At 42.0% G+C, this 16,188-nt stretch overlaps 1 protein-coding gene across 1 annotated transcript in view; it reads left to right on the top strand.

Moving 5' to 3' along the window:
- Positions 1 to 1,265: 1,265 nt before the first annotated feature.
- PLCL2 (phospholipase C like 2) overlaps positions 1,266 to 16,188 on the top strand; it is a 99,979-nt gene continuing 85,056 nt past the window's right edge. Inside the window, exons 1-2 of the mRNA XM_021538140.2 lie at positions 1,266 to 1,465; positions 2,157 to 2,697. Of these exons, the coding sequence (XP_021393815.2) occupies positions 2,386 to 2,697 (312 nt within the window). The 5' untranslated portion in view covers positions 1,266 to 1,465; positions 2,157 to 2,385. The remainder of the gene's footprint in view (positions 1,466 to 2,156; positions 2,698 to 16,188) is intronic.

Below are 16,188 nucleotides of genomic sequence, written 5' to 3'. Positions count from 1 at the left end.
GTCACAAAGGTACGGTGGCATTGCTCTGCAGTCCATGGTAAAGCCGTGGAGCTAAGGACAGCGCTGAAAATTTATCCTGCAATCCACTGTTTTCACCACCAGTAGTATGTTGAAGGGGGATATTTATGCTGCCTTATTCAAGCTATGTAGGATAGGTATCCGATCTTTGTGCCAGCAGTTCCAGGCACAGTCAGTCAGCTCCTGAGGGCAACTGAGGGAACCTAAATTAAAAGTGTAGTGGTTTCATTCGAATATGATCTGAGTCAAGCTCCTGCATTAAGCACTTCAGCCAAATGCTGAAGGTCAGATGGTGTGGGCCATCTTAGGTGTCTCTTTGCTCAGTTTGACTCTGCACTGTTATTTCTGAGATTTCCAATTTTGCTGATGTTCTCACTGTATTGTCTCCCCAACTGACTCAATTTCTGAATTTCAAGCAAAGGGCTAAGTGCCTCAACTATGGCATTTCATTTCCCTTCATTCAACTTAATCGTGAAATATCAAGCTCTTGCAACATGCAGCTGTGTTATGAGGTATAAATAAATATGTGGCTTTCTGAATTACTGCTCTTCCTCCAAGTCCCTCCTGTTTGTCTCATAGCAAACCTAGACGAGTGTATATGGGGTATGGGAGGGTACTCCGGCCGAGAACGCTGTGCTGCGGACACGAGCGAAGGTAACCATCGAGTGCAGTTTCCGTCAAGCTTTTAATATTCCAGCACTCCATCACATTCGTTCCTTTACTAATTAACGGTTCTAGTTGGACTAATTGGGCTCTCATTGGGCTGCCAGCGCCCGATAGGGCGCGGGAACAGCCGGTCCACCGCCGCCCGCCGCCCGCCGCCCTTCCTGCCCGCCCGAGCGGCCGCAGCCCTCGGGTGGGCAGGGCGGGTGAAGGGCCCGGGGCCCCGACGGGAGGGGCGGGAGGAGCCGGGCGGAGGATGCAGCCGGGCGCGGGGGCCCGGGGAGCGGGCTCCTTTGTGGCGGCCCGGAGCCCGGGCGGGAGGCGCGGGGCGGGAGCGCTCGGAGGAACGCTCCGGTGAGCGCGGGGCGCGGAAGGGGCGGCGCGGAGCTGCCCTCGGGCGGAGCGCCCCGCGCTGCCGCAGGGGGTGCTGGCGGCGGGGCCGCCCATCCGCGCGGGGCCGGCCCTGCACCGGCGGCGGCGGGAGGGGGCTGCCCGGATCGCTCGCTCTGCCTTCTCCGGAGAGTTTCCTCGCGGGGGCGGCCGGGGCTGCCGCTCCCCTCGGCGCTGCCGGCGTTTCCCCCCACGGGACTGCTGCCGAGCATTGGGCCAGGGAAGGCGGCGGCGGCGGCAGCAGTAGCAGCGGAGAGCGAGAGAAGCAGCCACATGAATCAGTTTCTCTCTGTATCCGGCTCCGGGCAGAGGCGGCGACCATAGCGAGGAGGAGGGGAGAGGGGGGAAAGCGGCTCCTGCAGCAGCGGCAGCCGGGGCTCGGCTCGCCGCCGAGGTGGGTAGCGGGGCCGCAGCGTGCGGGCGGGGGGCGGCTGCGGCCGAGGATGCCGCGGGGGCCGGGGTGCCGCTGCCCGGCCGAGCTGCCTCGGCTCCAGAGCGGCTGGATGTCGGTAGGCAGCGGGAAGGGAGAAAAGTTGCCGAGGGCGCCCCGGGGCTGCCCCGCGGGGCGGCGACGGCGCCCCAGCTCCCGTTCCGCCGCGTCTCGCCGGCGCTCGTGGCCGGAGAGGGGCTGCGGCGGACCGTCCCCGCCGTGCGTGGGACGGGCTTTCCCCCGGGCCGGAGCCGGAGGTTTTGGGGCGTGTTGTTCTGCAAGTTCTCTTTTCGCTCCCGCTTCGTTGCTTCAGCGATTGTGGGTGTCGCTGTGTCCGGGTGAGAAAATACCGCCATCAACGCCTCTCGTTTTTCCCGGCTGAACAGCCCCAAAAGCGCAGTTCCTTCGGTCCCCTCCAGCCTCCGCCGCCCCGTGGCGGCCAGGGCGGGCGGGCTGGTCCCTGTCCCCGCGGCGGGGCTGCGCTCTGCCCGCTCGGTGGCCCCGGCGGGTCGCGCCTGTGCGGGCGGGGACCCGGGCAGCCCCTCTCCTCCCACGCGTGTCCGTGTCTGCGCGCAGGGCAGCGCGCCGCGATGCGACGCTCCCCCGCCTCGTGTGAGGACCACTTGTCACGTTTCGTCTCCTTTTCCCTCCCCAGGTGCTGCGGGACTGGTGCTCGCCGAGCCGCCACCGACACGTTTCGTCCGTCCCCCCTCCCCTCTCGGAGCTACGCGGCCTCGGCTGCCAGATGCGCGGGGGAGAGAGACTTAGGCTCGAAATCCCCCGATCGTAAATAGAGAGAAAGCGGAAGGAGAGCCACCGGCGAGCGGCCGCGGGAGGAGGGGAGGGGGGCAGCGGTGGTGCTCCTGCCGTAGCCAGGGAGGCTGATGGCGGAGTTTGGCAGCGGTGGCGGCACCGGCGGCGGGGGGCTGCCCTCCTCCCCGGGGCCGGTCCAAGGCAAGGTGGCGTTCAAGGCAGGAGATGGGGAAGGAGGAGGAGGCGGCGGCGGGAGATCCCGCTTTGACAGTGCGGGCAGCCGGGTTTCCAACGGGGACTGTGCCCAGCCGGGAGCCGGTGAGGAGCCGGGATCAGCTCCTCCTGCAAGCCCGGAGAGCAGCAGCAGCAAAGAAAGAGGATTTTCCACCAGTCAACAACGAGAAGGCAAACCCGGCATCCCCCGGAGGAGCAGCATAATTAAGGTAAGAGCTCTTGCTCCTTTCCATCGGGGTCTTTTTCTCTGTGACAGAGGCAGGGAGATAGATGCAGGCAAGACATCGGGTTCACAGAGCCTTGGCTCTAGATGAAAGGACAGGCAGCTTTTTTCTTTCTCTTTTTTTCCTCCCCCCTGTGGTGAGGGGACTTGATTTTTCCTTTGTCAGAAGTGGACAACAGTGAGAGGATGTCTTTGTATATGTCCATGCTTGTGGGTAGCAGGGCGTCATGATTTGAGATTTATTAAAGTAGAAGGCTCTAACTCCTGTTAGGAAAGGTGAGGGAAACTAGCTGGCTTGTGACAAGACAACATGGGCACCAGGCTGGCAGAGAAAGACATGAATTGCACAGTAAGCTTGTTATTTGGGATGCACCTGTGCAGAGCAATTTAGTGGCTCCATTGGCTTGTGTGTGTGACAGGCACACAGCAGGTGATGAGAGATTCAGGATCTCATTGGGCTGGGGGTGGGAGAAGGTATAATAGGGAACATTCTTCTTGTTAAAAATGACAGCTCGTTTAGCAGTAGGCTGAGTTGTACTTCACCTATAGAAACATCTTTATACATAGCTGCATATTCTGAATGCTTATGTTTCAGCTTGAAAAGTAGGGGGAGCATTAGTGGTAGAATGTAGCTTGGGCAAAAAGGAATGGGATTTTTTAAAAAAATACAATTATTTCTACAAATATGCTCGTTTTGGTTTCTTAAATCCACAATTCCTGAGATATTGGGTTAGATTTCCCAGTTTCCAATGAAAATGTTGAGAGAACATAGAGAAATTGCTCCAATGGTATAACAGCTGTGAAATGAGGCACAACTTCAAGTACTTAGGATCTGAGTTTAATCAAGATCAGCTAGATCTAAATTAAGCTAGATGTGTTGTCTTCTTAGATATTTATATGCTTCCAAAATCAGCTATGGTAGGATGACCTTGGCTGTTTTCCAGACACCCACCAAAGCCACTCTATCTCTCCCCTTCTCAGCTGGACAGGGAAGAGGAGATAGAATGAAAGGCTGAAAGGCTCATGGGTTGAGATAAGGACAGGGAGCAATCTCTCAGAAATTATTGTCAAGGACAAAACGTGACAGTAATTTGTTAATTACAGTTAATTTGGGGAAGTTAATTTGTTACTAATCAAATCAGTATTGGATAATAATTAAAACCAAATCTTAAAAGTACTTTCCTTCCATTCTGCCCCTCTCCTCTGGTGCAGGGGAATGAGGAAAGGGGGTTGTGGTCAATTTGTCACATACTTTTGCTGTTCCTTCCTCCTTATGGGAGGACTCCTCACGTTTTTACCCTACTCCAGCATTGGCTCTCCTCCCATGGGAGGGACCATGAACTTCTATAGCCTGAGTCTTACCCACAGGGTGTAGTTCTTCATGAACTCCTCCAGTGTGGCTCCCACATGGGATCACAAATCCTTCCAGGAGCCCTCTCCAGTCTGGGTTTCCCACAGGGCTGCAGACCTTTTCATGCATCAACCTCCTCTGCTGTGGAGTTCTCCACGGGCTGCTAGGGGACAGCCTGTCTCAGCATGGTCTTCTCTGTGGGCTGCAGGGAAATCTCAGCTCCAGCGCCTGGGGCACCTCCTCCCACCCCTTCACTGACCTTGGTGTCTGAAATATTGTTTCACTTGTGTATTCTCTCCCCTTTCTCTGGCTGAAATTGCTTCTGATCAGTTTTTTTCCCCTGCCCTGTTAAGTATTATCCCAGGGCACTACCACAGTCACTGTGGGGCTGGCTTGGCCATCTGGGAGCTGGTTGGCATTGGTTATGTCGGTCACAGGTGAAGCCACTGGCAGCTTCTCACAAGAAGCCACCCCACTGCTACCAAAATCTTGTCATGCAAAACCAGGAGACATTCTACCCCTTATCACCTCATCCATCATACAATCTTCACAAATTTCAGTGAAATCAACAAAAAATAATTCTCCATGCCAAAATCAAAAACAACACCATCACAACACCAAACAAAACACACAAATCACCACAATTAGAACATAAATTTCATGCAATCAGTCCTTGTTTTACCCGTTATCTCTGTTCTGTTGCTTGGCTGATAGAAGACTAGTAGTGTATTGAATGTTGTGTTACTGTCTCCTGGGCCTTGCTGTAAAAACCAAGGGGAGAGCAAGGGCAGTGAGCAGTGGAACACATTTGACAGGCTGTACCCACCCTTCCTGTTTGAGCAGTGATGCTGGGTGTGTGTGTGTGTGTGTGTGTGCTAAAGAAATCATAACAATGGACAGGGGGCAGCTGAGTTCGGTATTGGAATAGCTTCATATTTGCTGGATTTGCCAGTGATATTTTTTTTACAGGTCTGATAGTTTTTAACAATTTCTTGATTCTTCTGTGGTAGCCCAAGGAAGACAGTAGTGTTGTTTGCAGTATGTACCATGCTGTTCTACTACTTTGTAGTGTATGATTTAATTATGCTGCAACCTTCTGCCTCTCTGGGGACCAAGCAAGGTCACAGTACCTAGGGATTTGTGATATATTAAGATCAAGAAGCATGAGATAAGGAAATAGGTTTTGAATTACATTTCATGGCTACTGAGTCAAGGTTCTTAGTTTCTACAGCAATGATAGCACTTTGGAATACAAAATTATTCAACTTTCTGCTATTATTGCTGCTGAATACTGTTTTGCAGATGTGAACAGTAATCTGTGCAGCAGCCAAGAACTGATTACTAAAACTTTCTGTTATTATTTGAATACTTATTTCGAGTGGAAAAATGTGACAACACTGAATTTAAAGTTATGTGGTCCATATTTATTTTAGATATGACTGTTTTTATACTTCTGGGAAAAATCACTTGTCTAAATATATTCTGAATATGATTCTGCCTTCTTAGTTCAGCAGTTCAGGTGGTTTGAGTCCAGGTGTGTTGGTGCCTGGTTTTCACTTGAAGGCTTCTGGAACATCTGGCATGGGTAGTAAGCCTGAAGATGTTTCTTTCCTGCTCTTGCAGAGCAGAAGTCTGTAAAGAGTGGAGAAAGTAAGATGTAATATGCTTTTGGAAAGTGTTCCTGGAGTTATAATAGCTTATAACCGCTGAGAAGATACAAAGTAACCTTAAGGAACAGGTCTATTCCATGCAGATATAGATTTCATGTGATCATGAAAAACATGACTTTATAGTTGACCTGTAAAATGCACCTTTATGGAATATCTAATACTGCCAATTACTGTGTAGGTGCTTCGGTCACAAAGGGAAAATTGACATTTGAATAATAGTTCTAGTTCAGATTAAATTCTTTAGAACCATATGTTTGTGCATGAAAATCAGGAGCACAGATCCATGTTTTATTTTGGTTTCAGTCTGTGCTTCCATTGGCTGTCTATTTTCATAACTCTGAGAAGAGCAGTTGCTGCCTTTTTCCCTTTCCTTTCTTACTTGCAGTCTCTGTTCCCTTTTTCCAGTAGCTCCATATTTTTTTCTGTCTTATTTATTTTGTGCACCTGCTAATTTTGACTTTTTCTTTCTTGTTTGGTATAAGATGATGTACTCTTCGAGACTGAGGTGTCACCTAGGATGATGACAGGTGGTACAGCCGCTGTTACTGGAAAAAGTAACACAGTCTTTATACATAGCAGTTTACTTGGCCTTTCACTCTCATGTATCAGCTGTGTTTAGGCTGAAAGGATTAAAGATTGTCCTCTTCATTTGTAGCAATTTTTATAGAATTGACTGTTTTATTGATTGCCTTTGTTGAACCAAATTTGAGGGCCGGGACTACATATGTGTGTTTATAGAGACTTTCTGTTTCTTATTCTGTATTTATGAGATTCTGATTTTTCAAGAGGCAATAGTGATGATACATTGTGCATCCCTGGGATTAAGGTTCTTGGATGCCTGACTTGTGAACTAATTTATATACCACTTGTTTGTATGTAGTGGGTTTTGGGGTGCCTGTTTTGTTTTTCCATAATATTTTCCTTGGTGCAGCTATCTGTGATTTTCTATTATGTAATTTCCTACAACATTTCCTATAATATTCTGTGCAATTAATTTACATCTTGCAGTTCAAAGTGGGTTTAAGCATCCTGTGAACTTTTCTTAGCTCCTCTGACAGTTGGCAGTGAGCTTGTTTTATTTTTGTGCGAGGTTCCTCCACGCCTTTCTTAAAGAGACTTTAAGGTGGTAAGTGTTTGAGAATCTTTTAAGGCAGCAAGTGACTTGTGTATGGGCATGTTTCCTCAGAGCTGCCTGCTTCCAGGGGTGTCCAATAAATGCTTACAAAACATGATGGTTTCCCAAAGCTATAGACCTAGACAGAAAGAGATCCATGGGGATAAATATGTCTTTATTAGGAGACAGGTTGCAGTAATAAAATGAGAAGAGATACACTTAGGAGAGACTGCAGTTATTTAGGAAGGCAGCAGTGAGAAACACATGGAGGAAGGTGGCTTTAGCATTCTGTGAGCAGAAGTGTTTTTATCAACATGTCTGTGGAAGCAAAGTCCAGGGTGGTTTTTTTGCATATACCAATACTGATCTCAGTGTCAATAAATTTATTGCCTGATAACTTAAACAAATTTGCATAGTTCTTTTTTTCTTAGGTGTCTACAATCAAGTTTTCATTCTGTAAATTCATGTACTCTCTGAGCATTGTAAACTCCTAACTTTCAAAGCCTGGATGAAGAGAGGAACCAGATTTAACAGGTAGATACTCTAGGGTATAATTTTCAGCAGAGCTTTGCTTTGAAATGAGACATATCCGTGTCTTTCTGTGACAAGGGATTTAGACAGCATGTACATCAAGATCTTCTTTCTTGTTAGAATAGCAGTAGATGTTGCTAACTTGTTCAGTCTTCTGTGATCTCTAGTTCATACTGTAAACCCATTTGTATCAGGTGTAAAAAATATGAAATATGAAAAATGTTGGAAAGTGTTTTCTCAACTATGATTGTTTTAAAGGCTTTAATATAAACCCTTTTGCATTCCTGGTAAACGCCAATGTAACATTTTCAGTGGACTTAGGTTCTCTGCAGTCTTAAATTATCTTAGCCACAATGTTTGCAAGTCTTCATGGAGGCCCAGGAGTAGGTCATACATATTTGAATTCCATCTGAAAGAATATCAAGGAATTAGGTTGCTGGACTCGTTTGATGTATATGAAATTCTTAATTTTCAATTATTTTTCATATTGCAAAGAAACTTGTGTAATGATGCAAATAAACTTGATTAAGCAGTCTTTGGCCCAAAGAGCTAAGATTCCTTAAGTCTGAAGAAAACAGCCATGAAGAGGGAAGAAGGAAAAAAACATATTTGGTTTACTCATGCCCTTTCCCTTGGAAACAAAATACGACACTATAAGTGGAATTTCTTCTAGTTACACAAGATTTTTGGAAGAAGGTCGTGGATGTCCTAGCAGTAAAAGATATTTTGCCTAGAGCACATGTGCTAATTGACACCAAAAATGACAGCACAAAAAAAGCATTTATTTAGGAAAGAAGGCTGTGATAGTTGAGCTCCCACTGCATCTTTCCCTGTACAGCCATTCAACTACACAGCCAAACTAGGTTTTTCTGAGAGGCAGTTTCTGGATTTGTTTTTGTTTTTGTTGTTTTTTTTTTTTTCTTAGTTTTTTTCTTTTTGTTTCAATGCAGATCTGTCTTATCTCTTTGATTTGTCAGTATGAGAGACCTGAATAGCTGCTTGCAGCTCCATGAGTCCTGGGGCTGTCTTAGAGGATGCTGTCTCTGTGATTTGTTAGACTTTCAGCTAGATTATAGAAGGTTACCAGCACCTATCCATATTTGTATTCCTTCTCCATCCTCTACTACTGATTGTGTATTGGTTTCCTATTTTTTTAAAAATAGAATATAAAAAAAAATATATTTAACACCATAAAGAGCATATCCTCTGTGATACAAAAGCTGCATAACTTAATATATATACATTAGACTTATGTATCAGGCAGTTTTCTTCTTGTTAAGTGTGACACTATGCCACAGCCACTGAGTGGGTATGTTGTGCAATCTAGTTTTTTTGCATGAGTAATTTCTGTAGACCACAGTAATCAAAATTTTATTTGAAGATATGCAACACATAAAAAAAAGTTGTTTGTAGAAATGTATACGTGAGGATACTGCCTGTGATTTAGTTAGCTTATGTATTACACCCCACAAAGAGAAGTACTTTTTCCAAAAGCTGACTTGGAGTGGAAGCTTAATTTAGATGAATTTAGCTTCTCTGACTTCTCTTCTGGAAGAGCTTGTCTGTCTATTTCTCTTGACTGAGTAAAGAGCTTGGCTCGTGTGAATAATAGCAACTCGTTCACCCCCTCTGCCCACAAAAACTTAGACTATCCACAAAACATGTTCAGTCTGTTCAGTAGTGAAAAATTAATTAGTGGAATTAAAAATCATTATGAATACCATTATGAAGAGGAAATGATAAAATTGTGATAAAATCAGCATTGTGTATGTGTTGAAGGAGGTTTAAAAATAGGGCTGGAAGAGACCTCAAGAGGTCAGTGTACTCTGCTCCACTGCTCTGCTACAGGATCAACTGTTAATAAATTTCAGTATGATGCTTTTGTCTTTTAATCACCTTTTCATTATGATCCTTCTATGCAGGCTGCTGCCCGATTGTTCCCCTTTGTAATGGGCAAAAGCAATCATGTGCAAAAAGCTTGTACTTGTCCTACTAACTGCATTCTAATTATTTCAGATTATACCTTCAACTTGCCAGTTTCTTTCTGGTTTTAACTTACCTTCTAACATGCATGCAGCTCTTCCACCTTCAGGTAGACATTCTGTTTTAACTATGCTCTCATTTTATCACACGTGGTATGTGATTTTTTTTGTTTTTTGTTTTGTAGTTGTTGTTAAGTGATTGTACATTTCCGTACAAGATCAAATTATATATTCCATGGTTAAAATAAAAATGGGTTATATTTATTCTTTACCACCTTTGAATAGAGCAATACGATGTTGCAGAATCTATTAAAAAATACAATTTATGAGAAAATATTGTTCATTCTAAATATATTAAAATAATATATATTAATATATATTAATATATATTGGCAAGTACAAATTGATATTATTATTATTATTACTGGATTGCAGCACTGGCACAAAAAGGACCCTTTGAAAGGAGCTGGTTTATTTGTCTTTAAGGAGAGTAAGTAGCAAGTGGCCTTTTTCCCTGCTGTGCAGCTGTGTTTATGAAGAGTATTGTTACTGTTTTACAGTCAATCTTCGCATCTGGCATGCCTTTTAAACAAGGGGCAGTGCCACACTGCACTTTTCCCTGTTGTGGAAGACTGTGCATGAAGCAGTCCTTTGAAAGGATTGTTGCCTATCCTCTTGACTGCAGTACATCTCTTAATATCTGCTTAAATGGCTTCTTTTCCAGAGCCGTCTGTATAGACTCGTCTGTCCCTTGTTTCTGAAGAGGAACATCCCTGATCCACTCACCTGTTCCCCCCTAGACCACAAAACATGAATGTTCAAAACACTGAAGGGTGCACTACAGCAAGTGACTGGAAATTGGCAATACTGAGGCTCACAGTGTTACCTGGTGTAGCCTTGGGAAAGTAAAATAGCTGTGATTCATTTCTGCCTCTCTTGGGATTCCTTTTAATGTCATTAGGTCTTTTGGATTAAGTAATAAAATATCCCTGAGTACTTCAGATTGTATACCATGCTCAGGGATCTTTTCAGATACCAAATATTCACATTCTGGAAATAATGGCATGCAGACAGGAAGTATCTTTAAACAAACAAACCAACTCCTTTTCAGAATAGCAGCTGACAGTTTTCTAAAGTGAACAATAAAAAATAGCAAGATATTAAGCTGGATTTCAAAATAAAGTATAAATATCCTTAAAAAATGAAACTTATTTAGGTGTTTCATTTTGGTATAAGAAATGGGCACCTTACAAGTATATGGCAGATACCTGATATCATGCCTATTAGTGTAATGAATGTCCTAATGCCTTTGCTAGAATTGATTAAAATGGTTTGATATTTTCTTTAAATGATGAGATAATCAGTATTGCAGAAGAAAAAGAACTGCTGCTTTTTTTTTTTTTTTTTTTTGGTAAAAAACACATCCACAGAATTTTCAAGATCTTTTTATGGCTGAGTTTCTGTGATTATAACTTTCCCTGCCTATTTTCTTATATTTGTTTTTTTTTTCCTTACCAGCATTATTATTTTGCTTACACTTAAAAAAGGCAGACCATTATAGAGCTCTGTGTGTGCTTTGATGTTTTAGCATCTGTGAATATATCCCCATCCTTTACTGCCCTTTTTAGTGTGGGATGGGAGAGGAAGAAGCAGCAGCAGAGTGGTTTCTGTTATGTGGAGTACCTCTTATGATGGAATATCCAGGATGCTTTATATATTTAATTACCTAGTTCCTTGTGATAAAAGAGTTTGATGCTGTCAACTGTTTGCTGTAGCTGCATTCTATAAAATAAAATGTAAATGACTGCTTATTTAGAAAAATATAATTCCATTGCTTTGTATTACCAAAGCGTAGTTTCGACTAAAAGGAAAGGAATTCAGCTTGTATTGAAGCTTTTGTTAAGAATGTTTTCTTTCTATTGTTGGGGGGTTTTAGGATAGGCAGTTATTTATTGATTTTAAGTAACTCCTGTGAACACCAAAAAAATGCAAGACAGTGACTTTGTATACTCTACCATGCTTCTTTTTTAGTCAATTTAAACAGAATGAATCTCTTTCATGCATATTGTAGCAAATGTTAGTTTCAGAATTTCTGAAATAATACTTGCATCATTGCAATATTCATGTTTGCAATATAAATACATACATTTTTACTACATAAGGCAGGAAAAATTCAGTAATAGTTGGAAATAAATCACTTCAGGAAATAGCTTGAATCAACTGAAATGTATTTTGCTGTTTACAGAGGATGGTCCCTAAATATATATATGTTTTTGAGATATATTGATGGCAGTTTATTACAAAAAGTCAGTGTTAATTCTAGAGTTCAAGACTAATACTTATGTGAAATGAGAATGTATTTAGTCATGGCACATTACTACCACATAGTGGAGAAAGCTAGGTCAGACATGAGTAGTTTGAGTCCCTGTAGTAATAAGTTTCCTTGGTTTTGAAGACCCCCTCAAGAGCTCTACATGGCTTATTGGATGTACTACATTTGTTAAACCCAAGTGTCCTTTAATTTCCCGTTGTTCTTTCTAGTCGTGTTAGTTGCAGAGATGTGTTTCACAAGCATTGTTTGAGGTTAGCACTTTTCAGCTTAAATAATGTCTTCCATGTGCCTCCTGCATGGTCCTTCTTCAGGGGGCAGCCAGCCCAGGCTGGAATCTGCTCTGAGTGGTGTATAGTATGAAGGCACCAAATGCTTTCAGTTGGTATAAGAATTATCTCGTGGTATTTTGTAGATTTAGAAAGATGCTGTGGAATTTCCAGTGTTGGTCTTTCACTAGCCTGCTTGGCCTGGATCTGGTTTGTGTCTGTCACCTCATCTGTTGTGTCACCCTGCCTGCTTGTCCCTCCTTTTCTTGGCTCTCTCTGCATCCTTCTTACAGCTTGGCCTTCCTGCCTCAGCACTGACAGCCTGGCCACACTCTGCTTTTTGTCTGGAACAGCTGGTGGAGAACCTTTTATTCCCAGCACAGGGCTGGAGCAGGGCAGAACTCGGTGTGCTCTGTGCAGTACTTGGTGTCTGCTTGTGGATCCCCAGAAGAGGAGTGATGAAAAGGGAGTGCAGATTCCAGTGCAGGGTGCCCAACCTTCTCAGTGGGTCGGAGTCCCGCGGGCTTTGGGGCTTGAACCTGTCTGTGATGAAGGCTGACTGCACAGCTTGGGGTAAAGGCATCTGTTTCCCCCAGCCTTCAAAAGCTCCCAGCCCTTGTGAATTTTAAGGATGGCTGCTGGGGTCAGGCTGAAAAGTCCACTTGGCTCATGATGCTGCCTCCAACAGGAAGAATGGAAAAAGTCTCCTTTCCTGACATTTGCTTCCAGCCTTAAGTGATCTGTGGCTAAGGCGCATTTAATCCTTACAGGTAGTTTTTCCCTACCATTAATTGTAAAAGGCCAGTTTGACTTTTGGAGGATTTTAACATCCTATGGCAGTTTCTTGACTAAGTGTTGTGTAAAGAAGTCCTCTTTTTCCCTCTTTCTTCTTTTTCTTTGCATGGTTTTACTAGGCAGCTGTTTACTTGTTTACCTGATATCCTCTGGTTCTTATGTTAGAACAACATTTTCTCTTTTCCACAGAGGAGCTGAGAGGTGTTCCTCACATTTGCCTTACGTATTTTTTTTTCTGAGCTAAAAAATATTGATGTTTTAGTGATGTTTTAGTTGTTCCACCTATTGAAACTTTTCTATGCTTTTTTAATTTACTCTGGTGCTCATATATTTTTTTTTTCCTTCCATTTTATTAATTTTTTGCAGTGCAGGACTAAAATGGTATTCCAAATGTGTGCCAGTCAAATATGTAAATCCATTATGACATAATGAATGTTTAGCAATATTGTGATACTAAATTGGACCTTAATTTATTTATTTTTAGTGTTGTTATCATCAAATATTTAAATGGTATCACTGCTGCTAATTGGCAGTGGGAGAGTGCTGTTAAAACCTTTTGCTAAATATTTAAAACCTTTTTAAAGAACTGTGTAAGAAGGGCAATGCTGCTGCTGATACTTTTGTTGGAAGTGGCTGCCATTAACTTCTTTGCAGGAGACAGTTCTGTTAGAAGACTTATAATGTGTTACAAAGTCTTTTCATGGTGCTGGTGACACCATTGCTGATTAGCACATTGAGCTTCTTGCTGTGGTTGACTTTCCAGGTTCTTGTCCAGCACTCATGTTAATGGATTTTTTAATTCAAGCTTTTATTTCTTTTGCTTTATAGTGTCTGAGGCTCTTGTGAATGCCTGTGTCAGAATCCAGAAGAGTCAAGAAGGCATTTTTATTCTTTAGAAAACTCACACAAAGTATATCAATGAGATCTGATAGCTTTCTGAAAATAGAATTTTTAAAGTTTCACTTCACTTCATTCAACCAAGGATTAAAAAGATTATTAAATACAGTAAGCAATGAAGGACAAAGATAACTAGAAGTTTCTGTGTCCCACAAGATTGATACAACAACATTATCTTGGAAGGAAATCCCAACATTGTTGCTTGTCTGTCTTTCTCCTTTGATGAAGAAAACTGGTTTTCCTTTCCCTTCTTCTTTACTTTCTTACTACTGAGAAGGAAGTTTCACTTCAGAGAATTATTCAACCAAGGATTAAAAAGATTATTGAATACAGTAAGCAATGAAGGACAAAGATAACTAGAAGTTTCTGTGTCCCACAAGATTGATACAACAACATTATCTTGGAAGGAAATCCCAACATTGTTGTTTGTCTGTCTTTCTCCTTTGTTGAAGGAAACTGGTTTTCCTTTCCCTTCTTCTTTACTTTCTTACTACTGAGAAGGAAAGTAATCCTTGTTTCCTTCTCAGTTGGGCTGCTGTGTTGACACATACCTTTGTTATTACTGAATTCCTGAGGATTTTTGAATTCTCATGCTTTTGTGTGACCATTTTGTGACAAGAGTCCAATGTCTGACTTAAAATTTCTGAGCATCCCTGTCAGCAGCATTATCTTTATGGAATTAAGTCTAAAAGCTTCAGTTCATTCTCCTGCTTGTTCTAAAATGTCTAATTATGTGCTATTTTTTTTGTGTAAATGACATACACTCAGCTGGAGTAGCAAGAATAGAATGTGACATGGCTTTTCATTTTTTCACATGTGGAAATTAATATTTCTGTCCATAAATATTGAGCTTAACCTCCAAAAATAGTAGTTTAGGAGTTCTTGCCTTGCTGGGAGAAAACTCACGGTTTTTTGTCCTCATAATTGCTGATGAATTTTTATATTAGTTGGAAATCATAGCTCAACTTTCAGTGGGTTCAGCTGCAGAAAAAATATTTTTTTCTTCTATATCTAATCCCAAATTCAACTCAGTCCTTAGTGAATATATAAAATTCACCATAATAATTTGAATGCCTTGTGATTAAAGCTTTGGCCAATAATAATGATTTACAAGATTAACCACTCGCCATATACCTAAGAATCTTGAAATAACTTTAAAAAAATATTCTAATTTATAATACAATCTTGCAAGCCATTTTTTCATGTATTAGAAGTATTCTGAAGTGAATTTATTGAATTACTGAATTCATTTCAGTTATTTCTCTCTTTTTCTGGTGAATTTAGTAAAATTACTTTAAGGGCTGCCATTAACTAAATGCATCTTTTGCTGGGAAAAACCTGTCACCTGGTGATGTAATGTAGTGCCTGATTATCCACCATCACAGAGGCTTTACGTAAATCTGCTCAGTGTACTTTATCAAATGGTGCCTTTGGCTGAGGTGATGGAGAAAGAAAAAATTTCTGATCATTCTGTTAAAATATAGTGTAGATGATAAATGTTTAAAAAGTTTTTGTGTGAAATAAATACAAATAATTTTTTTTAGTATATGAGACAAAGAGAGAATACTATTAATGAATCATGGTAAAAACTACTCCCTCCTTTTTTTTTTCCTCTTATAATTTAAACTATTTAGAATGCAGTTCTGTATTCTAGAAATGTACACCCTATGATTCTTTCTTATTCTAAATGTCTCATCTGCACTGCTTACAATACTTGATGGGAATAAGTCATGGACATCTGCTGAAAACTTCTCTTGGCTGCTTTTATCATAAGCAAGGTGGGCTTTTGTGTTTGCTTCTTTATTCCAGGATTTTTTTAAAATATAATACAGACTTAACTCTAGGTCCAAGAAATCTTATGTAGTTGTTAACATTGTACTTGCATAAACCTTCCTCTTTTTACTTGCTTAGGAGACTTTGGTGACAAACTTCTGGGAGTCCTTCTAGGACAAAGTAAATTGTATTGGTCTTCCTCTGATCAGGTGCTTATACAGTTAAAGATTCTTAAAATGATGTTGTTGACAGATAAAACTTCATAAAAAAAGAGCAAGGCCTCATTTCAAAGCTCTCAATTTATTATACTAGGAAGGATGAATAAAAGTTCTGTATTATTTCAGGCCAACAACTTGGCAAGAATTTAAATCTGAGTCCAAGGTTCCTGAAACCAGAGGCATGAGAATGCAAGCAGGTTGTAGGGGAAATACAATGAATTCACAGACAGCTGAGATATCACAGTCACAATGTTTAAAGGTGTTATTTGGAAAATCTAATATTCCATATGACAACAAACAGAAAGAGGTATGTTAGGTGTGGAATATGTTCCTTTCTGCTAAGTAGAGCAGTTTTTGAAAGCTGGTGGAAAAAAGAATGGATTTTTGGTTGTAGGTTAGGATGAGTTTTATGCAAAGAATAACATGACTGAAGGAGGCAAAATATTTTTGTGTCCTTTTCATACAGCTTTGGTAGCTCACAGTTTTCACAGATTTTAGCACCGTACAGCATTGTGGAAAGCTTGTATGTACTAGTATTTTGCAGTGGT

The sequence above is a fragment of the Lonchura striata genome, chromosome 1, assembly GCF_046129695.1.
Source record: "Lonchura striata isolate bLonStr1 chromosome 1, bLonStr1.mat, whole genome shotgun sequence".
Classification (NCBI taxonomy): Eukaryota; Metazoa; Chordata; class Aves; order Passeriformes; family Estrildidae; genus Lonchura; species Lonchura striata.
Note: the sequence above shows the minus strand (reverse complement) of the source record. Positions and strands in the feature narration are given on the sequence as shown.